Source organism: Abramis brama (assembly GCF_963993115.1).
Source record: "Abramis brama genome assembly, chromosome: 10".
NCBI classification, from domain to species: Eukaryota; Metazoa; Chordata; class Actinopteri; order Cypriniformes; family Leuciscidae; genus Abramis; species Abramis brama.
In genome coordinates this window covers 7,061,589-7,086,583 of record NC_139972.1, presented here as the reverse complement: position 1 = coordinate 7,086,583, position 24,995 = coordinate 7,061,589, and the positions used below count along the sequence as shown (strand labels likewise).

At 38.2% G+C, this 24,995-nt stretch overlaps 1 protein-coding gene across 3 annotated transcripts in view; it reads right to left on the bottom strand.

Moving 5' to 3' along the window:
- The window catches only part of LOC311090801 (alpha-2-macroglobulin-like), a 76,946-nt gene that overhangs the window by 12,579 nt on the left and 39,372 nt on the right, over positions 1 to 24,995 (bottom strand). For all 3 annotated transcript variants that reach the window (XM_084126337.1, XM_084126339.1, XM_084126338.1), the window contains 8 exons: positions 9,164 to 9,285; positions 9,033 to 9,084; positions 8,210 to 8,293; positions 7,947 to 8,123; positions 7,760 to 7,835; positions 7,417 to 7,573; positions 7,200 to 7,274; positions 6,298 to 6,460 (listed from right to left, as the gene is read on the bottom strand). In XM_084126337.1, the coding sequence (XP_083982463.1) occupies positions 6,298 to 6,460; positions 7,200 to 7,274; positions 7,417 to 7,573; positions 7,760 to 7,835; positions 7,947 to 8,123; positions 8,210 to 8,293; positions 9,033 to 9,084; positions 9,164 to 9,285 (906 nt within the window). The remainder of the gene's footprint in view (positions 1 to 6,297; positions 6,461 to 7,199; positions 7,275 to 7,416; positions 7,574 to 7,759; positions 7,836 to 7,946; positions 8,124 to 8,209; positions 8,294 to 9,032; positions 9,085 to 9,163; positions 9,286 to 24,995) is intronic.

Genomic DNA, 24,995 nt, shown 5'->3' with positions numbered 1-24,995 from the left:
TCTTTAATGCAGCTGATTAATTTTGGTTTATTTTTTCTATTGAAAGATAACAGAATATTTAAACAATGCTTAGAGAGCATTTGTGTGAGATTTGAGTTGGACAGAAATCTGAAAACTTAAAGAGAATGACCAGGGGTGCGTTTCCCGAAAGCATCGTTGGCCAACTATGGTCGCAAGTTCCGTCGTTACCAATAGAGTTCAATGGACATTGCAATGAACTTGCGACCATAGTTGGCCAACGATGCTTTCGGGAAACGCACCCCTGTTTAGTTGGCTCAAAGTTCATTAAAACAACCATTTCAAAAGCTGAAGTGATTTTCTTTTTTATATATTAGTTAAAATATGTATAACTCAGGGTTTTAACTAATTGAAAAAGCTGAATAATCATTCCAAACTTACTGATTAGTCGGTGAAATAATCGATGATTAGTCGATTAATCGTTCTAATAATCGTTAGATTAATCGATTATCAAAATAATCGTTTGTTGCAGCCCTAGTACGCGCACTAAACCCCAAACCCCACCCTCAAATACTTCTTGTCGGTTATTGGCTGGAACACTGTTTGTTGTGTTTCGTGGTGCGGGTGAGCCCAGTTTGTTTTTGTTGCCGTTTGTGGAGCATGTGGTGTCTTTTTACAGTGTGTTCAGTGGACAGGCAGCGGATAGTGAGGAGATGTTTGCTGTACGCAGTGATGGGCAGTAGGCTACTAGCTTAACTACATTTGTCAGTAGCTTGGCAATAACGTCGCTATTTACAAAACCAAGTAACTTTTCAGTAGCTAAGCTCTTTTATTGATCAAGTAGCGCAGTAGCGTCCTCGAAAGCTAATTTCTCCTGGACATTTCTGACATTTCACACATAACAGCGTTTCCCTGCAGCCATCAAACACATAAATTAGGAAAACAGGATGTTTCTGTGTCGACGACAACACGCCGGGTACAAGCGCATGCGTAGGCCTACAGACTAATGTTTACGATGACAACACACCATAGACAGTAAGCGACACACACACAGTCAGAGCTGCCAACTCTCACGCATTGGCCGTGAGACATGCATTTGATTGGTTTCACACGCTCACACGCCACACCCCCGATTTCTCACGCTTAAGTGTCAACCCGGTCGTTCAAATGCCTGAAAGATGAGTTTATCTATAGATCTACCTGTTGAGCCACTCGTGATCGACTAGTTATGCCGCAAATTAGTTAAAATCTCCCGGAATCTAGAGCGAGCACGCATGCGAGACAGAGACTGTGCTCAAACCGCTTAGCGCGCGCGCACGGCAGAGAGGGAAAGTGAGCAAGAGAACTTTCGTGTGCAGAGAGCATCCTGATCTAGAACCCCTGAAATCAAGCTTAAATCAGCTAACGAAACGAATTAAGTAGGAAAGAGGTGGGAGAATGGAATAATTGATGAAGTCCAAACAGCTGGACAATAACAAGCTAGGTCCACTGTTAGCCTATGCAAGACAAAATATATTTTAGCGTCTAGCTATTGGGCTATTGTTAGTATAAACAACAGTTAAATAACAGTTCTTAGGAAAATACAATTAATAATGTTAATTTGTAAACTAAACTCATCTTTTTGTCTAGGGATGGGGCCGATCCGATCCAGTACCGGTATCGGGACCGATACCAGCGTAATTCACGTATCGGATTTTCCCGATCCAACCTGCGGAGATATCCGATATCCACGAGTCATGTCTGCGCTTTAACGTTGTCTGCTGAAATGACTCCAAAAGTGATTCCCGCCGGCGAGTCTGTTAGCTGGCTGCAAACTGCGGAATGGATTTCCTGAACGGAGGCGCGGCTCAATGAGACACAGAGTTATGAGACAAGCCCCCGCTCAGGAAATCCATTCCGCAGTTTGCGGCTAGCCAACAACGTCCGCTGTGTGGAAATACTTCACACTGTAAACACCGCAGAGCAAGACAGTAAAATGCAATGTTTGCAAAGCCGTAATTCAGAGCTCTTTGAAGCTCCCTCGCGTCGTACAACACAACGAACGCAATCAAAGATTTAAAAAAGCACCACGTTACTGTGCGTTCACACCAAATGCGAATAGCGCGTCAAATTCGCGTCTACCACGTCTACCGGACGCTTGAATATTTTGAATCCATTCGCGCGTCCAGAGAAAAATTGACGCGTGTAAAAAGTAAAAGTTTGTAGCAAAATTGACGTGCGTCTGAGGCAAAATCCGCTTGTCTGTTTGCAAGATGCTGATGTTGATCGAGCATTCATCGAGAGAGAGTTACCGCATCGGAGCGAGGATCACCCTTATGCCTGGTTCAGATTACACGATTTTAGCCCGATTTTGGCACGATCCGTTTGACGTAGGGTGTCGTGGGGATTCGCAAACGACAACGGGCGTCGGGACGTAAGATTCGATCGTTTCATCTCGTATAGTGTGTCATAGTGGGCGACAACCTACGTCGCGTCTGCGATGCTTTACGACATCACGACAAAAAGACTAGCATGTTTAATTTTTTAACGGTCCTCCACGACGACGGCGCGCGAGTGAGTGAGTGAAGAGTGTGTGTTCGCGAGTGAGCTAGTGAGTGTGTGTGCGCGAGAGTGAGTGTGTGAGTAAGAGAGCGTGAGAGAGCATGTGTGTGTGTGAGTGCGTGTATGTGCGAGTGAGTGAGCGTGAGTGAGTGTGTGTGTGTGTGTGAGAGAGAGTGAGTGAGTGAGTGTGTGAAGGCTATTAGAGTGTGTGTGCGAGTGAATGAGTGTGTGAGACGGCTCGCGATGACTGGTCGGAAAGCAACGTGTAGTCTGACATGTTTCTTGTCCACGACATGACAAGATTTTTAGGAGTCAAAATCGTGTAATCTGACACAGTGACTATCGTAACAGACAAAAAAATTGTGTAATCTGAACCAGGCATTAGATAGTGTGTGCGTGTAAGATGTTTACACTTGCACTTTTCTTATATTTCAAGACTCAAGTATTTGACATTTTGGAAATGTAATAAATATTGACATGACAATCAATTTTAAACCCTTACAGTTGCATTTGTTTTCAGAATGGGATTTTTCCTATTAACAGGATTTCCTGTCATATAAAATAAACAATAATGATAATAATAATATTAAAGCAAACACAGCTCTGGTATCGGAATAGTATCGGTATCGGCCGATATCCAAATTCAGGTATCGGGATCGGATCGGAAGTGAAAAAATGTGGATCGGTGCATCCCTATTTTTGTCCTATTCAGGCTTATTGCTTACAGCCAGCAGCCATATCACCCTGTAGCCCAAGACTGGTTGCCCACTGAAGCTAAGCAGAGCTGAGCCTGGTTAGTACATGGATGGGAGACCTCCTGAGAAAACCAGGTTGCTGCTGGAAGAGGTGTTAGTGAGGCCAGCAGGGGGCGCTCACCCTGTGGTCTGTGTGGGTTTTAATGCCCCAGTATAGTGACGGGGACTCTATACTGCCAAAAGAGCACCGTCCTTCGGATGAGACATTAAACCGAGGTCCTGACTTTCTGTGGTCATTAAAAATCCCAGGATGTCCTTTGAAAAAGAGTAGGGGTGTAACCCTGGCATCCTGGCCAAATTTGCCCCTTGGCCTCTGTCCATCATGGCCTCCTAATCATCCCCATATACTGATTGGCTTCATCACTGTCTCCTCTCCACCAGTAAGCTGGTGTGTGGTGGGCGTTCTGGCGCAATATGGCTGCCGTCGCATCATCCAAGTGGATGCTGCACATTGGTGGTGTTTGAGGAGATTCCCCCATCTATGAAAAGCGCTTTGAGGTCTCAGAAAAAGCGCTATATAAATGTAACGAATTATTATTATTATTATTATTGCTATAATTTTTTCTTACTTTATTTTATTTACAATTTCAAAAGGCATTCTTGCGTAACTAGAGCTAAAAATGTGCTCTGATTTGTATTTATTTTTGTGTGTATTGGGCTATTGTTCAATGAATGAATCATATTTTAGCCTTTATCTGACTGACAGTTGTGTTGATCACTAAAATTGCATTGACTTGGCATGCAGTTTGATTAACTGAAAGTAGCTACTAATGTAGCATATCAAGCTACTTTTGACAGTTTGTTACTTAGCTTACTACATTTTTATGGGTGGTAGCTTCTGTGTAGTGAAGCTGAATTTATTGTAGAGTAGCTGGTAGCTCAGCTCACTACACATATCAAGTAGCTTGCCCATCACTGGCTGTACGTGACAAAAAATGTTTTGGCCTAAAAACCGTGTGGCATTGCTTAGAGCACCTTTAATGTTAATAATCCATAATGCATAATGTAAGATAATGGCAGTGGTGTACCGTCAGAGCCAGCAGGCTCTTTCTATAATTAAATTAATGTGTGTCTGAACATGTCTAAATTCAATTACTGTCTATCAGTATGTTACGATTATATTTCCAGAAAGAATATGGTTATTTTTTGTGAGTCTGAGCTGGATTTTTCATGTCATCTAAACGCAGCTCCGTGGACCAGCACTAGTTGTATAGCTAGCCTTCCGTTGAAGCTCCCATTTTCCATTTGATTATAACTTTGACTGACGTGTTTTATCAGCCAATCAAATTGTGATGCGTATGACAGAACGCCCCAGAGGCCCAGCGGTGTGTCGACGGCTAGCCCGCGCTGATGTCATCGACATGGGTGGGCAGATAAAATACATGTTTGTGTACAATAACAATTTTCAGGAAAAATAACATTACGATGTCCAGAAATCAATGTCAATAGTACATTGGGTCATTTTGGGTACATTTGTCATTCTAGATACTAATATTGTTAGTACCGAGAATTTGCAATGGTCTAGTGGTAGAACTTTTGCCAAGCGTGTCAGAGGTTCTAGGTTCGAATCCACACTCGTATAGGTTTTTTTTTTTTTGGTAACACTTTATAATAACTGCACACTATTAATCATTAATTAAGCATTAGTAAACAGTTAATTCATCATTTATACTGTAAATCATTACTAGACATTACTAAGCAGTTTATAAATTCAGCTAAAAATGCTTTATTCTTGATTTATAAGTGTATATATAATGTGTTTAATAATTGTATTTTCATACTTTGTTAATGATCAATTTATCATTTCTAAATGAAATATTGCATTATTTTCAAACAAGTTATTTAGGAGTTGTCAGTTGTTCATAAGATCACTTAGAAGGTGTAAGTAAATGATTATTTAACTATTTAAATGTGCATTCATACATCTTATTATTCAGACATAAAGTAATAGTTACTTAGTGTGTTAATAAATGCTTTATTAACATGTATTTCTACTGTAATTCCGGGTTAATTCAGGTAGTTATAAAGCATTTAGTTGTGGTCAGTTAACTATTTGTGTGAGCTCACCTAAAGTGAGGACTAGTTATGACTTGTAAAGCATTTACAAAGATTTAAAGGCTCATTTAAATATTTTGATGTTCTGTTTCACTGTGTTGTGTTTGTTTCATTGTTTGGTTTAAAAGATAAATGAGTCTTTAAATCTCCTTTGTAAATGCTTTACAAGTCATAACTAGTCCTCACTTTAGATGAGCTCACACAAATAGTTAACTGACCACTACTAAATGCTTTATAACTACCTGAATTTACTACATTAACTTACACTTTCTAAGTGATCTTATGAATCACTGATAACTCCTGAATAACTGGTTTGTAAATAATGCAATACCTCATTTAGAAATGATAAACTGATCATTAATAAAGTATGAAAATACAATTATTAAACGCATGATAGATATGCTTTCAAATAAAATATAAAGCATTTATAGCTGTATTTATAAACTATTACTAAACTACTTATTAATGTCTATTAATGCTTTATAAATGATGAATTAACTGTTTACTAATGCTTAACTGATGATTAATAGCGTGCAGTTATTATAAAGTGTTCCTTTTTTTTTTTTTTTTTCGAATGTTCATCAGTGGTTGTATATCAAGCAGGGTGTTTGTGTGCATTTTGTTTTGTAAGATTTCAACGAATAGAATGGGGGGTGGGGGGGTGGGGTTAGATCGTTACTGAAGGCCCTGACTGAAACCCCACGGTACGCTACTGGATAATGGTAATCCACTAGTAATGACTCAAGTGTTACTACATCCTTCTAAAGGTTGTACTAACTACTAATAATTTGGATCAGTATTCTAAAGTGAAGATCATGGGAACACACTAGTAATGACTAGAATGCAGTTACAAGAATGTTAATAGTGTGTAACTCATTTGTTCCTGCGTAGTTATTCATTAATGATGGAACAGTTTTCTACAGTGTTACTAAAAACAATAGTACAGTCATAAAAGACAACAGAAAGTCATCAGAAACAAACCTCTTACCATCTGAAATAGCAACATCTTCCAGTTTCTTGAAAAGCTGCTGTCGAGTGTCCGTGTCTCTAGCCAGACTGAAAGTGTAGGCGAGCAGGGCAGTGGTGTAAGTGTTATTGACATCCTCAATGACGGACCTCAAGCATGACAAACCTTTACTGACGACAGGATCCTGTGACAAAAAAAACACAGAGGAATAGACGCTGTGAGTGTAATTTTTCGATGAGTTTTTACACTGTAAAAGGTATTCAGTTCACTTAAATTTTTTTAGCAAACCCGTTGCCTTAAAATTATTAAGTAAATAAACTCAATTCTTAACTGAAAAAATTAAGTTATGTGAACTTGACAATTCCACATTATTTAATTTTTTTCGAATAAGCATAAGCTTAATACCTACTTAATTTTGAGGCAACAGGTTTCCTCAATTTTTTTAAGTTAAAGTTGATTTACTCACCCTCAAGTTATCCTAGGTGCATATGACGAATACAATCGGAGTTATATTAATAAACACCCTGACGCTTCTGAGCTTTATAATGGCAGTGGATTGCATCATTGCATCCATCAGTTTGAAGTTCAAAGAAGCTCGTCTATTCATCATAAAAGTGCTCCACAGAAGGTCTTTATTAACCCCCCAGAGCAGTGTGGAGTTCATTTATGATGGATGGATGCACTTTTCTGAGCTTCAAACTGATAGTTGCAATCTGGCAAACTGCCAATATAAAGCTCGAAAGCATCAGAGTGTTTATTAATATAACTCAGATTGTATTTGTCTGAAAGAAGAAAGTCATATACACCTAGAATACCTTGAAGGTGTGTAAATCATGGGGTAATTTTCATTTTAAAGTGAACTGCTCCTTTAAGTCAACTGATCACTTTTAACAGTGTACCATGTTTCCTACAGATGAACTTACTGTGACTGCAGTTTCCAGTTCAAGCAATGATGCAGTAATGTAGGCAGTCATGGTCACATCATCATTCACCCCACCCTAGAATTTATTAGAAATAAAGGATAAATAAAGCAACACACTCAAACCACTGAAGGAAAGTTCATCTAGACAAACTGTGATGTTGGCTTGAGAAAGTCTGAATAAAGACGATAGATAGAGAGATAGACAGAAGATGACAGACCTTCATTCTGTTGTTGAACAGTGTTCCCTGTTGGATAAAAAAGCCGTCTGAATCCCGTCTGCTTATTAACCAATTCTTTGCACTCTGAATAATTTTTGGATCAATAAATATGTATTTCTGTGCTTTGCCAAAGGACCTCAGCACAAAGGCAGTCAACCTGATGGTGTAGAAGATATAATTAAAAAAAAGTCATCAGGTGTTTCAATGAATTCCATCCATCATAAATCTCAAAACAAGTCATTTGAACTGAGACAATTTTTTAAATGTGTAAATTGTGTTTATTATTGTAGATTAGCTTGATATTATTTCTGTTAAACAAAAGTAATAGTGAAAATATATTTACCATGTATTCCCTTCACCATAACCAAATGTGCTGTATGATCCATCAAAATGCTTGTAGTTCATTTGTCTCTGGTATCCTGTTTAGTGTGATAATGGTTAACACTTCAACAGTTTGTTTGAGTGTTAAATAATGTATAATTTGGTATCAAACCATCTCAGTATTTTCTTGACATGATTTTGCCTCTCACCGCTCTGCAGGAAGCCTGTGGCTCTCTCTCGGATGGCCGAGGTGAGCTGCTCCGTGTTCTCCAGATACTCCAGAATGTAAATATTGGGAGAAAGAACAGCCATGTTTTGCTCTCCACAGCCGTACGGCATCCGTAATAATCCATGAATGTTCCTCAGTGCACGACCCAATATGTCGCCTGTAAACCATACACACATGACACTCACTACATTTTATAAGTCTAAAGCCAATCTCCTCATTTCTGCTCATGTTTGTAAATGTTACCAATGACTGAAACAGAGGATCTGGCTGATCCCTCTATCACATCTTTAGGAAGAGTCAGAGCCACTTCCTCTGAGAGACTGTCACCTATGAACCAGACAGACAGAAACACATCAGTGATCAGCAGAGTTATGCTATAAACATTTTAATTAGGGCTGTCAAATGATTAATCGCAATTAATCACATCCAAAATAAAAGTTTGTCTTTACATAACATGTGTGTGTGTACGGTGTATAATTATTTTCTATATATAAATACACACACATGCATGTATATATTTAAGAATTATTTGTATGTATATACTGTGTATATATATTTATATTATATATAAATAACACATTTTTCTTAAATATATATGCATGTGTGTGTATTTATATATCGAAAATAATTATACTCCATACACACACATATATTATGTAAACAAACTTTTATTTTGGATGCGATTAATCGTTTGACAGCCCTAATTTTAATACCACCTGTAAAGTCCCAATAATAATAATATAATCACAAACAGGAATTATTGTGATTCAAGCACTTTAGAAAAGGGGAGAAAATGGCCACAATTTCAAAATTTGGCACAGCTGAACAACTAAACTACAGTTGTCATGTAAGGCAAATTTAAACTTTCTCAATTGAAAAATGTCCGATACATATGAGCATATTTTAGCTCCCTCTATTGGTCCTCAAATTTGGTGTGTCCTCAAAATGTCCTCTATGCAATGTGTACTTATTTTCATGAAGTTGGAGTTTGTGTTTAGAAGACAAAGAGGGTTGCAGCATTATCAGCGCTTGTACACCAAAACATATGAAATATCTGCAGACTAACCCTTTGGACACAGTAACCAGCTGCGAGTCTCTGTCTTTTCAGTTCCTTCCGCCTGCAGCAGAAATCAATCACATCAACACATCATACATAAGCAGCATTAAGATCATGAGTAAATGATGACGTGTGCTGACCTGCACGAGCAGACTTCGTGTGACCGTGTCAATGCGTCCTCTCTCCGGGACGCTCACAATCTCATTGTCACACACAGTCTGGGACGCCTCTGCCTCTGCACTGACTGTAATATTCAAGACTCCTACAACACAAGACATACGTGAATATACAACTGAGAAACAGTCGCGTTTCCATTACCCTTCAAATTGAGCAAACTAAAAATTACAAATTAAGTTCCCCCTTCGTAAACACGTCCATTTCGAAAAAAACATTTTTATGCTCGCATGAGGTGGTTTTTCAGGCAATTCGAAAAAGGAATATTTCGCAAACTACAATGGAAACAGATTTTTCACATTTACAGGTGACCTGAACTTATTCTTCACACGATCATTCACAGTTCCTCTGTAGCCACGTTTCCATTATGATTTGTGCAAAACTTTTGCGGTTTTTTCTAAATGTCGATAAAACACTTTTGTGAAATTGATGCTGTTCACATTAACCGATGTTATGCGACTAAAACATAATTTTTTCATCTTGCGAGAAGCCAAAAGTTGGTAGGTTTACGTATATCGCAGCCACTGCACTAGCCATTATTTTTAATTGAAGGAGACGTAGGCGTGTTATCCAAGCTTTAATGGCAAGGAAAGCCCCTTATACTTTAAGGAGCGAAATATTTAGCAAAATATTCCTTTTTCGAACAGCCTGAAAAACCACCTCATGCGAGCATGAAGTTTTTGCGAAATTGACGTCTTTCCAATGGGTGTATTTTCAATTTACATTTTCAATTCGTGCAATTTGAAGGGTAATGGAAACACGGTGAAATTGCGTGTTTAACATTTACGTTAACATCTTCCCTTGCCAATAATGCTTGGATAACACGTCTATGTCTCCTTCGATTGAAAACAATGGCTAGTGCGGTGGCTGCGATATATGTAAAACTACCAACATCCGTTGCCATGATTTATGGAATGACGTTAGAGGGAATGACGTTAGAGGGAAAAATAACGTTTTAGTCGCATAACATCGGTTAACGGAAACGCCATCATTTTGCAATAGTTTTTTATCAACATTTAACCCTCTGGGCTTCTTCGGTCAAAAATGACCGAAAACTTGTACGTTTCGATTTTTTATTTTTTTTTGCTTCATCGGAATGGGATGACACTTGGTGACTCAGCTGTATTAGCTATCTGAACACACAAAAAAATCATGGACTTGATTCGGATATGTTAAAGGGTCGTAAAAAAAAAGTCACACTTAGCTTCCTCCCGGTCAAAAATGACCGACCATAGGAAATGAATGGAAAATCCGAAAAAATCCGAAAACTCAGAGAAACTTTTGGTGGTACTGAAGAATAACAAATTTTAAGAATCTATTTCAAATATGCTTCCATACAAAACATCACGGTAAAGAATGTTGTATTTAGCTTTTAACCCTCTGGGGTCGACAAACGCGCCAGCGCGTTTTGCTGGATTTTTTTCACATAGCAGCAACATAAACTTAAAATACGCCGTCATTTATGGTCATACAGAAAAAATAAATATGAAAAAACAATCTGTGATATTTCTACTTTTGTATGTGTCCACTTGCAATCAAATCAAAACATTGTGCTTTTGTAAAATAAAGAAAATAAACAGGGTGTGCGTTCTGCCTCTCCGTCGCGGTGAACTTTTTTTTCTTGAGCACGTCTATAAACTGAAACAAAACTCAGTGAATACTTGTCACACATTTATGAGCCATATATCTTCATAAACATTTAAGTGTGTGCTTTTAAATGATCGGATTCAAACAAATATTCTCTGTTTAAGTAATTTGTATAAAACCAACAAGATGTCCAGTTTCTCAAATGCTTGCTAATTATTTTTAATTCGACCACGCCCACGCGCGCAAAAGAGATTCACATGCAAATCTCCACATGGAATGCGAACGCACTCATTACCTCAAAAAACAAAACACCACACTTCATAAGTCTCTGTTTTTCGTCAAGTTTGGAAGACACGCAGTGAGCTAACATTGGATTTACCTCAGAAGAAGAAGAACGTGATTTGAAGACAAGAAAGATATAAGGTAAGAAATTCTTACTTATTAGTTTATGTTATTGTTGCATAAACTTCACATTGCAGTTGAACTGTTGCTAGATATATGGTGAATATTTAGACCCGTGTTTACTGTTACTGTGTTTGTGGATATCTGCTCAAACGTAGATATGTATAATATGGTAACCATAATGTTTCATATTTTGGAGCGCGCTGTGCGTTTGAATGTATCATATTTTGGAGCGTGCTGTGAGTTTGAATGTATCATATTTTGGAGCGCGCGGTGCGTTTGAATGTTTCATATATTGGAGCGTGCTGTGAGTTTGAATGTTTCATATTTTGGAGCGCGATCGCGTTTGAAAAGCAAAACGCACCAAACATTAGGTTGTTTTTACTATTATCTCATTTCATATCATCATAACGATTACGAATGGAAACATTTGAAGTAACATATGATAATCAATATATTTTTCTCTAGCGTAGTTGTTACTGAAATCTTTTGGAAGATTTATAGGCTGCTATAGGTTATTGCTATTATTATTTTATGCAGCACTGCGCGTAGCTTATGCCTACAAGGCACAACAAACCTGGTGTTCATTATATTATATATTGTTGGAAACATTTGTGTGTGTGTGTGTGTGTGTGTGTGTGTGTGTGTGTGTGTGTGTATTTGTGAATTTTAAAAAGTTTACACTTTTTTTTTTTTTTCAGTGACCAGATGCCACTGAGTCCTGCTGACACCAACATTCACATGAGTCTCTGTATATGAACATGGTAAAGTGAAAATCAAACACCTTGGAAATGAAAGGTGTAGCGACAATGCCGGACATGCGGTCACATGCTGTTCCAATTAGTAAATCCTTGTCTCCAAACACATCCTTCGTTGTCTTTTCAGACAACGGGTCTGTGCATGGTGCCGCTAAGTCTACCATGAACAGTCAAAATTGCAATCTGTTGTTCCCCAGAGGAACATTTTAGTCACAAAAGGAACCCTGTTCTGCACAAACCATTCTAAAACCCCCATGTCAGCATGGACTCCCTGTGACTTTACAACCTCATGACCCACACACACACACACACCCCCACACACACAAAACCTCCCTTGAGTACCATTTCATGTAGAAATATGGCTCTTGAGTGTATACCTTCCGATATGTATGTGTGTGATTAGCTTTGCTTTATAATAGAAGTGTGGTTTGCTAGAGTATAAGTTTGAATTCTAAATGTTCACTGAAAGAAGTTCCTCAATAGTGTCTTGTGGTAACCCTACCTCAGACCATAAAACTTTACGTTCGTAAGACATTCCAGAACACACACTCTGGACTTTGAAACAGATATTCCCCCCCACATAACAAGCCACTGAAGGTGGATATGTATTCCTATGTTTCTCAAAGTGTCGTCGTTTGCCATAACGGAAACACTGACAATTTTATTGTGTGTTTAATCAAGCTTTATTTGTGTGTAATGATGCATATGAACGTAATGTTATGTGTGTCCAATATCTACCTGTAATTCTTGATATCTGTCGGACCGTCCTGTTTTAATTCAACCAGTCCCGCACATAGTATTATCGTAAGATGTATTATTCTGTATGTATAATCTTAAGAGGAAATATTAATTATTTCGCTCAGAAGACATATGATACAAGGGGGCGTGTTGTTCTTCACACAAAGAAGACATCTTCCCGCTACAGATCAGAAGTTTTGATTCGCTCTGTCACAAAACAAGGCGTAAACAGATTGTCTGTTAAAAGGAAGAGACCCCCACTTCTCGCTCTTCTTCCTTCTTCGACCCCGCTGATTCCACTTCCTCTCTTCTCCGGTCGCTCTCATCCCGGACCTCATCCACGTGTAGCGCAGCTCCATGGCAACCAGCTGAACAGGCCTCGCCGTGGCCTCTGGGACACAAACCCCCGCGACATGTAAAAGCCTGCTGCCTTAGAAACCAAGATTTCTGGCCTCTTCCGCACGGAAGACGAACTTTCTCGGTAATGTTACATCCAGTGAGCCTTTAAACTTCGCGGCACCTGAAGACGCAACAGAAACAGGATCGACACCACCCTCTTGTCCTGCCTCAGCCTCGCGCCGAACAGAGAACAAACCTTATCTGATAAAACTGCTTTCCAGGTTGTCTCGTGAATCTAGGTTTCTGTATGTAATAATTACTAGCTTTTCTTTCTTTCTTCCTTTCTTTCTTTCTTTCATTTCATGTTATCCTGATCACGTATTTTCTTGTTTGGTTAAATGTGTGTTTGTTTTATTATTTTTACGTACGTTTATATTCGTAGCTCATATAATCTCTAGTTATGCATTTATTAAAATTCATAAATACTTTTCACTGTCTCCGTGTTTGAAAACCCACCATTCTAAAGTCAATGAAACAAAAGATCTTAAGCTACAAGCTCGATATTAGACTACATTCAGTAGTTTTAATTAATAAACTCAGAAGGTTTGATGTCCGTGGCCAGGAGATCAAACTTTCTTGGAGTTTGTAAAGAGATAACCCTTCTTAACTGCGATAATCTCACCTTTATTCGCTGGACGAATAACGATTAGATCAGTTACAGAACCAGTTAATCTCTATAATTGATAAAATAAATGTACATGCGACTTATGAATTATGACCATGAGTCATAATTATTAATATTTCCAAAATTCCCTATATTCTTGAGCTAATTCAAATTTACCCAAAGTCGTATTCGTTACAAAGGTATGTACAATGTTTTTAGGAATGGCACAAAGGTCTCTGTCTTTGGGTCATTTTTTCAAAAATGTGCTTTTTTGTCATTTGTTGTGTATCTTTGGATTTTGTTGTGTCGTAAATAAATCCAAACAATCAAACAGCCATTCTTTTTTAAATCTCCTCATTCTTTGTGCAAGGTTGCTCAGAATGATGGGCCCTGATAAGCTCCTAATAGGGCCATTAGGGAGTGTCTTTGTCTTTCTAAGGTGCGAAAACATACATAGTAATGAGGTGATCACGCCTCCCGCATAAAGCTTTTTCACACAAAACACGTCTTACAATTTTTAAATCAATATATTGTCTTATCTGAATGAGCAGTCAGGGTGATTTTCACATACTTTTGGAGCAAATATTCTAGGCTACATGAATTTTTTTTTGTATTTTCACAAACCACGCATAAATGTCATTATCTCAAAACTACAAACTTTTACACACATGCTGCTAATATATAATTGTAGCAGAGTTTGTGCTGAATACAGTGTAATTAGACTTTAGCCATGAAAATGTCACAAGTAACAGAAATAAGCACAAATGTCAGAGCATGTCAGAACACCTCCAGGGCCAGAAAACACCACAGACCCCAGAGGGTTAAGGTTAAAATAATGATTCTTATCAGCAAAGTTGAAATTCCTGTTTTCTCCTTATTGTCTTTAATGGCTCTTGGGAGTCCCAGTTTCACTCAGACTGAAGGGATTAGCACACGAATGATTCACTGAGAATCTCACCTTTTGTTCTGCAAATGGCTTTCGGAGCCCAAATGGCTCTTGGAGCCAAAGTCCCAGCTCCAGACATTGAATCGTTAGGCTGATTGGATTAGCAATGCAATAGACTGTTATGCTGATTTAATTAGGATTGGCCAGACCCTCAGTCTAGGGTGTTACCTAAACCTGTTGCATGCTTTGTTTTAATTTGTCTTCACTTTCAAATGTCCCTTCTCCTAAAATGTCTATAAGACACCATGTAAAGCCAATGTACTTTAGACTGTTGGAAGAACTGCAGCCACGTACAGCGAAGTTCTCAATAAAGAATAACTTCTGTTTGAACGCGATCCCAACGTCTCCTGGTCTCTTCTTTGAAGAAGGAAAAAGTTCCCAACAGTACAAACTACAAATCAGCCACTGAGCAGGAATTAACTTCCTGCTCAGCTACTGTTCGGACGCTCTTGCTTACTGCTCCGCGCTTTGCTCTATCGCTTTTACATTTTATCTCCTATATTTTTATATTTCATTTCCTTTTATCACCTAATTTTAACTTCAGCAAACAGCACAGTGCTCAGACAACAAAGTTTGGATTACTATAAAAACAGAATTATTTTACCCGACCAGCTTACATTCCGGGAAAGGAAAACACAACTGCCTACATTCATACGGATAAGAGAGAAAATGCCTCTTCAGGTTCAAGAATCTACTTGCTGCACTAACTGCCACAGACTTTTACAAAGGATTGCAGTTCTCGAAACAAAGTTACTTACGGGACCACCAAACCAGACGGAGCACACAACAGAGCTTCGTCATGGACACCCTCAGCATACCGGTGAGTCCCATGAAACTAGTGCTCCTCGACAGGTAGAGAAACAAGCCGATCGACTTACTAATCGATGGCACAAACAGGGAGCGAGACCCAAAGGCACTCGAGACATCAGATTGTCACGAGCATCACATATTGCCGCAGTAGCATCCTCTACCCCAGATACAGCTCTGACAAGGATTGCAAACACTGGTCTCCTACCACCGCCTATACATCTTGAGAACAGATTTGAAGTACTAATGAATGTAAATGAGGAATCCCCAAATGTGATGAATGTGATCGAACACAGACTGAATCAGCCAGTAGCTAACACTGATGCTAACTGGCGCTCAAGGTCGAGCAGACAGCGGCACTCAGCTCAGAGCGCAGCCGAGCCCAGGACTCTGATAGTGGGGGACTCCATAATCAGAAACATTAGCGGCAGGGATACAACTACATGCTGCCTTCCACAAGCAACAACTTCTGATATAAACAGGGAACTTCAGAACATTCTGATGAAACATAAGACTGCAAATCGACTCATCATTCATGTGGGGAAGAATGATATTCATAAAGAGCAGTCAGAACTCCTTAAGAAGGACTTCAATGAACTTTTTGAAACACTTAAAAGACTGAAAGGTTAAACATTCATCAGTGGACCTCTCCCAGCAAGAGGAACAAACAGGTTTTCACGGTTGCTTGGGCTAAATACATGGCTGCAAAAAACCTGCAATATAAACGGCAGTGTTTCCCCTAGGTTTACAGGTTTGGGGTTTGGTTGGTTGGGGAAAATTGACACAAGACACTATCTTTCTTTCTTTCTATCTATCTATCTATCTATCTATCTATCTATCTATCTATCTATCTATCTATCTATCTATCTATCCATCTATCTATCTATCTATCTATCTATCTATCTATCTATCCATCTATCTGTCACATTAATTGGTTGTCTGGGAGGGTAATGCTTTGTAAAAGTTAACATAAAACACAAATGTTTAAAAAAAATGTTAACATAAGATATCTCTTTAAAAAAATAAAATAAACATATTTAAATATTTTTAAAATTGACTTTTGCAAATAACCTTTGTTAAATTTATAGAAGTATTTGTTAATATTAATGGACCAGAGCTTAAATAGTTTTATTTTTTAACTAACAACTAAAAAAAGATTTATAAATACTAACAAATATATTGCTCATTCATTGTTCGTTAATGTTATGTTAATACATTTATGACAAACAAATTTTAAATGGGCTTTTTTTGTGAGAAGTTTTTATTTATATGATGCATTTATTGGAGAGAATAATCCTGTCAGACGCAGCACTGCTGTGAACGCGCGTTCACGTTTAAACATAATTTAAACAATGAATTATTCAATGCATTACTTCTATATAATTATATATTAAGTTGCTCAAGCAAGTGGTAAAATATTTAACCATGTATTTATATTAAAATCTTTTGCATTTCAATTTTAATACAATAAATCTTGCATGTCACAAAGAACTTGTTTTTCCACCTCCACGAATGTCATTATGTCGCCTTGTTGAGGTAAATTGTAGTTTTCTTTGCTTTACTAGTATTATTAGTAGTAGTACTATAATAGTAGTATTTAATTAAATAATGCTTTATTTTAATTAAATAAATTTATGGTATAAATACATACATTTTATTTAATTAATCGCACTTATGGTGAAATGACTACACTTTCAGGTCAATCTGTGTTCATTTTGACCACGAAACATGCGCTGTCACTTTAATTCAGCGTTTGCAGCACAGCAAAAATCATAGACGGTATATAAACGGCAAAAATAGACTCGGTGCGGAAACGATCGCTGCACTGCTGTATACGCACCGTAACTGGAACGGATCGATCATCGACGGACTGCATCCGCGTGCAGTGTGAAAGCTCTGTAAACATGGGTACGGAAAACAATAATCACCACATACACACTGCAAACGAAATATGTGTGAAACGGGCGTTGGTACTTGGAGCAGGAGAGCTACTCCGGCTGCTACTCGCCATCTTCAGTTCAGCGACATATTTCCCGCCGCGCGCTCTCTGTCCGCTAGTGCTCTGTATTTGACGCAAGTGTTTGTTTGTGTGTGAGTGTGCGTGCTTGCGCACTCATTGGGATAATTGTAAACGCGCAAACACAGACAGAAAAGACATGCCATCGTGGAAATAAGATAAATAACATATTACTTAAGGGCTATTTAGTTTTTGTAATAAAATTAAAAAATTTAATCTGGCGCTATAAAGAAAATCAAATCAAATTTATTGACCTTCAAGGGGGGCGGGGGGAGCCGTTAGGAGGGCGGGGCGCCCCCCTTATATAATGGTAGGGGAAACACTGAACGGAGTAAACTTCATTGACAATTTCAATCTTTTCTGGAGTAAGAGACAACTTTTTCATCGGGATGGCCATCACCCAAACAAACTTGGTTCAAGAGTGTTAAAGGACAATTTCTACTTCTCCCTCAATCATCCTTCTGCAGTTTGTGCCAATCCACTCAATCTGAACGGCACACACACACACCTGGACACAGTATGAATGACCACAGGACTTCACTTCAGCAGCAAAATGGACATGCGGTTGACATATCACACAAAGACAATGATAACACCACTCCGCCACAACAACCTCTGCTCACGGACACAATCTCAGCTGAGCCCTGCCCACAGAGAGACTTATCAGAACTGCTTGAAGATTCAGCACCCAAGGACGACTTCCTGGAAAACAGCCAGGGAAGCCAGGACAACATATCACAACCTCCTATAACACCAGAGCAACAGCCCCTTTCACCAGACACGCTATCCCTCTCTCCAGCATCGCCACTACTGTGCTTCTCACAGAAAATGGAAGAACTGGTGCATGCTGGAACCAGACTATCCCACTCTTTTGCTGCAAGCCCCCAGATACCAACCAAAAAACGACAGGCACCATTACCACCAAAGCCTGCGGGCCCAGCTCGCCCTCCCCCTCCTGTGAGAGCTCTTCGGCCTCTGCCACAACGCCAGGGCCCACACCCTCCTCCATCTACTCGAGGTGAACCAAAAACAACTGATACCAGCTCTCAGTGATGTGTTTTGGGTCCCCGCTCTGATAACAGTAACTTTCTCAAATGTTTACAGAACAAGCGGGAACCCAGTGTGCCTGTATCTTTCTCTATTGCTGTTTTATTACAAGATAGAAAATCTAAGGCCTTCAATAGCCGTACAGCAAACCTAACTAATCTGGTGCCTATTACACGTCAAAGTAAGATTGATGTGGGGACAAAAAGTAAGACTGTTAAGTTAGCACTTTTAAACATTCGTTCACTTAAAAATAAATCACTTCTAGTCAACGATTTAATAACCACAAACAACCTGGATTTTATGCTTCTAAATGAAACCTGGCTAGAAGACAGCTGCAGTGCAACAATCCTCAATGAAGCAGCCCCTCCTAACTTTACTTTTATGAGTGTCTGCAGAGCTGTTAAGAGAGGTGGGGGTCTAGCTGCTCTTTTTAAAGATATCTATCAATGTAAGCAAATATCATTTGGGAATTACCCTTCTTTCGAATATCTGGGTATTGTGTTGAAAGGTGCTCCACGCATTTTACTTATCATTATTTACAGGCCTCCAAAATACTCTCCAGCCTTCGCTGAGGACTTTACAGAACTGTTATCAACAATTACCTCAGAGTTTGACTGTTTTGCCATTGCAGGAGATTTTAACATTCACATAGATAGTGCAGAGAACAATATGGCAAAAGAAATCAAAACTGTTTTAAAAACTTTTGATCCGACTCAGCATGTACATGGACCCACACACAATCGTGGACACACTCTAGATTTACTTATCAGTAAGGGTCTAAACATTTCATTAATTGTTATTAAGGATGTAGCACTGTCTGATCATTTCTGTATTTTCTTTGATATATTGATCTCTCCGGCCACTGAAGCTAGATCGGTGTCTGTCAAGAAGAGATGCTTAAATGAGAACACTAGTGTGCTATTTATGAAGGCTATATCCTTAACACCAAGCATATCTGCAGACTCTGTTGATTTTCTCCTTGATTCCTTTAACTCAAAAGTTAAAGGTATAATTGATGATATTGCTCCTGGGAAAGTCAGGAAGAAGAGTGGCAGACAAAAAGCACCTTGGAGAAACTCAACAGCAGTGCAAACTATGAAAAGACAATGCAGAAAAGCAGAGCACATGTGGCGGAAGACTAAACTTGTAGTCCATTATAACATCTACAAAGACAGCCTTCATGCTTTCAATATGGAACTAGGCAAAGCTAGACAGACTTTCTTCTCAAATATTATAAACAGCAATTTAAACAACACACGCACTCTTTTTGCTACTGTAGAGAGACTGACAAACCCTCCAAGCCAGATTCCCAGTGAAATGCTCTCAGAGAACAAGTGCAGTGAGTTTGCTTCTTTCTTCTATGAAAATCAGTAATATCAGAAAGGTGATCAGCACATCCTTGAGTTGCACTGAGGTCAGACAGATCAAACCACCTGAGAAATTAGTTACTATGTCTGATTTCAAAGAAATTGATGGCAAAATTTTGGAAGAAACTGTACAGCACCTTAAAACATCAACCTGCGCTCTTGACACACTTCCCACATCATTTTTCAAAAGTGTGTTAAACAGTTTAGAAGCAGATCTTCTAGAAGTGGTAAATGCCTCACTTCTCTCTGGGAGTTTTCCAAACTACCTGAAAACTGCAGTTGTCAAGCCCCTCCTGAAAAAGAGCAATCTGGATAAGACCATATTAAGCAACTATAGACCGATCTCAAATCTTTCTTTCATAGGCAAGATCATTGAAAAAGTTGTCTTCAATCAGCTGAACAAATTCTTGAGCTTGAATGGATCCTTTGACAATTTTCAGTCTGGTTTCCGACCGCACCACAGCACAGAGACAGCGCTCATAAAGATAATAAACGATATTCGCTTAAATACTGATTCAGGCAAATTATCAGTGCTGGTACTACTTGACCTTAGTGCTGCATTTGACACTGTCGATCATAACATACTTCTTGACAGGCTGGAAAACTGGGTGGGGCTTTCTGGGATAGTCCTAAAATGGTTCAGGTCATACTTAGATGGGAGAGGTTATTATGTGAGTTTAGGAGACCATAAGTCTGAGTGGACATCCATGACATGCGGAGTCCCTCAAGGCTCAATTCTTGCGCCACTCCTGTTCAAGCTGTATATGCTCCCAATGAGCCAAATAATGAGAAAGAACCAAATTGCTTACCACAGCTATGCAGACGACACACAGATTTACTTAGCCCTATCGCCTAACGATTACAGCCCAATTGACTCCCTGTGCCAATGCATTGATGAAGTCAACAGTTGGATGTGTCAAAACTTTCTTCAGTTAAACAAAGACAAAACTGAAGTCATTGCGTTCGGAAACAAAGATGAAGTTCTCAAGGTGAACGCATACCTTCACTCTAGGAGTCAAACAACTAAAAATCAAGTCAGGAATCTCGGTGTGTCACTAGAGTCAGACCTTAGTTTCAGTAGTCATGTCAAAGCAATAACTAAATCAGCATACTATCATCTATCACCAGAAAATATGAACACATCACACCAGTCCTCAGGTCTTTACACTGGCTCCCAGTTAAATTTAGGATTGATTTTAAAGTATTACTACTGGTATTTAAATCATTCAATGGCCTAGGACCTCAATACATTGCAGATATGCTCACAGAATATAAACCCAACAGATCACTCAGATCACTAGGATCATATCAGCTAGAAATACCAAGGGTTCACTCTAAGCATGGCGAGTCTGCTTTTAGCTATTATGCCAGCCGCAGCTTGAACCAGCTTCCAGAGGAGATCAGATGTGCTCCTACAGTAGTCACATTCAAATCCAGACTCAAAACACATCTGTTTAGCTATGCATTTACTGAATGAGCACTGTGCCACTGTTCGTCCGACTGTTTGTACTGTATTATATATATTTTTTTCTAAACTGTTTTAATTATTCTTATTTCTTTTATTATTTTAATTTCTTCTATGTAAAGCACTTTGAATTGCCATTGTGTATGAAATGTGCTATATAAATAAACTTGCCTTGCCTTGCCTTGCCACTGTGCAGAAAAAAAGTGCACAGCAATGAAGGGGTGACACTCTAGAACATCAAGAGTGCAAATAAAACATTTTTGGCCTCATTTTAATTGTAATAATATAATGTAAAAAATGAAGTGCCATTTTCTATGATCTGTGAATGTTTCATGAGCTGTATGATGTTTTTGACACATTGCAGTACATTATTTTATTAGATCATGAAAAAAAGAAATTCTATTTCTCAGCAAATAACTCAGCAATATTTAGGATTTTTTCAAAGTGGCTACATGCACTGTAAAGTTCAGACTCTAAGCTTTCAAATGACATAAATTTTGTGTTAATCCAGGCAATATTTTTGAAGCTAGGTGGCGCCCGCGGGCGGTACACTCCGGTTTAGAGCGACTAGTCAGCACTCGTTCAGAGTTGATCGAAGTGGTTAGATGCTTTAAAAAGATGAGATTCTAAGGTTTAAGATGATATATATTTTCTGTTATTCCACGTTTGAAAACGATCACGGACGGTTACGGGAATATATATATAACACATTGTGTTGGAGATTTTCCTTTGCCTCATGTAAAAAGTCTGTATTTCTGTGTCTCAGTCAGAACCCAGGTTAAATCAGGATACATCAGGTCAAATTAGGTCAAGTGGTCTGTGAGGATGAAAGAGTACCTAACAAGCTCAGAGAGAAGATGTGTATAGGTAGCTGATAAGATGGTACTAAAAATGTCAATTAAAAATGATGGATGGTATGACAACACTGCAGGTGCATTGAATCATGTGACCAAAGATGTTCTAGAAAATGGGTATGACCAAAGATTTTTCCACCAATAGAATAATGTCTCCGGAAAGGTGACGCTAACGGTAGCGAGATCTCGATAGCTGATTGGCTACCTAGTGATAAGAAAAGGTATAAAACCTGAGGTTCTGACCATTGTAGATCAGATGAACAGCTGCATCTCACTTTGTTGCTTGTCAATAAAGTTACTTCTTCTGACACCTGGAAATTCGACTCTTGAGAGATTTCTTCGAGACCCGATTTGAGGACTTAGAATTTGCTACAACAACTGCAACCTGGAAAGATGAGAGACTTGTTTTTTAGCCAAGTATATATCACTTTGTGAGGAATATCTCATGATCAATGAAATGGATTATGTTGTGTTTGGGCTTTTTGTAATCATGAGAATCTACTGTCAATAAAGATTTTAGATTTTTTACAATCCATGCATGTTTCATTGAGTTACGATCTGAAATGTCACATCAAAACAACATAGCATCACTGCTACTGCTTCATTGGTGCGCCTAGGTGAAAATTCATGTGTTAGAAGTCCATGAGGAATATCTTTAGATCTGAGTGATGGATTATGGTGAGTTTGGGCTCTTTTTAATCATAACAATCTACTGAAAATAATGATGTGTCATTTTCCACAATTTATGCATGCTTCATTGAGTTATTAGTTAAAACGCGACATAAGTGCTCCATCTACATACAATACTCTGTGGGGGTTTGTGTTACAACTCCATAAGGAATATCTTTAGATCCGAGTGATGGATTATGCTATATTTGGGCTCGTTTTAATCACGAGAGTCTGTTGAAAATAATGATGTGCAATTTTCTACGATCTGTGCATGCTTTATGAAGTTATAAGCGAAAACCAAAAACACGAGTGCTTCATCAGTATATCTTGGCTAGGTGCGTCTGAGGTATTTTTTTGTCTTAGAACGCCATAAGGAATATCTTTAGATTTGATTGATGGAATATATTGAGTTTGGTCTCTTTTTAATCGTGAGCTCCTGCTGTAAATAACGATGTGCGATTTTTCATAATCGATGTATGTTTCATGAAGATACGAGTAAAAAGGCCAAGTCTAAGCTACCTTGCTAGGCTACGTGCGTCTTTGGATTTTTTTTGTGTGTTAGAATTTCATGAGGAATATCTTTAGTTCTGAGTGATGGATTATGTTGAGTTTGGACTCATTTTAATTGTAAGCATCAGCTGTAAATAATGAGGTTTCATTTTCCACAATCGGAGCATGTTTCATTTTACGAGCGGAAATGTGTCTAAAATTCAGCATCTATATATATGGTTTACACATGGGTCTCTTGAGACGCTTCTTTTACAAAACCTCGCTCAAGTTTAGTAAAAAGCCTGAAACAATTATGCTTGTTGTATTCTACTCATTGAGACCTTTCAAATCACATATGACACAGGACTATCTGAGCTGTATGATGCATTTGACATATTGCAGTAGGCCTATGTAGTACAAAAAAGTATTTTATAAATTATGAAAAAAAATATTTCTCTTTATCAGCAAATAACTCAGCACTACTAAGGAGTTCTTCAAATTGGTTACATTTATTGTAAATTTTAGACTCAAAGCTTTCAAATGACACCTATTTTAAATTGATCAAGGTAACGTTAATATTTTTGAAAAATATGAAGATTATTTTTCTGCAGTCAGGTGGTGCCTGCGTGTGGTACACTCCGTTTTAGAGGGATTACTCAGCACTCTTTAGGAGTTGATCAAAGTGATTGAATGCATTAAAAAGCTGGGATTCTAAGCTTTAGAATGATATCTATTTTGTGTTTTTCCATTCAGTGGTTGCTTAGTTATTTGATTTATTTCTTTCCTAATGGGAATCAAAAAGCCTCTATCTATTTATATAGGGAGCTACAGTGTAGCCTATGGGCGGTTACACAACATTGTACACGTTTTTCTTTTTTTAACACCACTGGATGGCGCTTTTCTCACTTCAAAAAATGGATTTTAAAGGCCTGCACTCTATTTTAATGTGAAATGTTGCATTTATTGAAAAAAAAAAAATATATATATATATATATATATTAATTCTATTGGAAAAAATAGCTATAATATTTATAATTAATGCAAAGTAACATAAAAAACTTAAAATTCTAAATAATAATCAAAAAATATTATTAGGGCTGTCAACTTTAGTCGTTTAGTCGACTAATCGGTCGATGCCGTCTTGGTCGACTGACATTCTCATTGGTCGACTAGTCGCATTTATTTGATTTTTTTTCACCAATAAAGAAATTTTCATTGATTTACTCCTTGATATTTATTCCTTTATAAGCAGTTATATATTACTGTATTCTAAATATAATTAATCAAATCAAATCAAATCAAGTATATTTGTATAGCGCTTTTTACAATACAGATTGTCAAAGCAATCAAAGCAGCTTCACAGTATTAAAATAAAATAATACAACAAGGTTTGTTTCTAGTGGAATTTATTGATTGATAGAATAAAATTAAATATCCCCAAAATATCCCCAACTGAGCAAGCCAAAGGCAACAGTGGCAAGGAACCGAAAAACTCCATCAAGTGACCTAATGGTGTCCTAAAACTCCATCAGGTGACCTAATGGAGAAAAAAAAAAACCTTGGGAGAACCCAGGCTCAGTCGGGGGCCAGTTCTCCTCTGGCATTTATGAACTAGAGGCCGGATTGTAGTTTGAAACTGTGAGATTAAC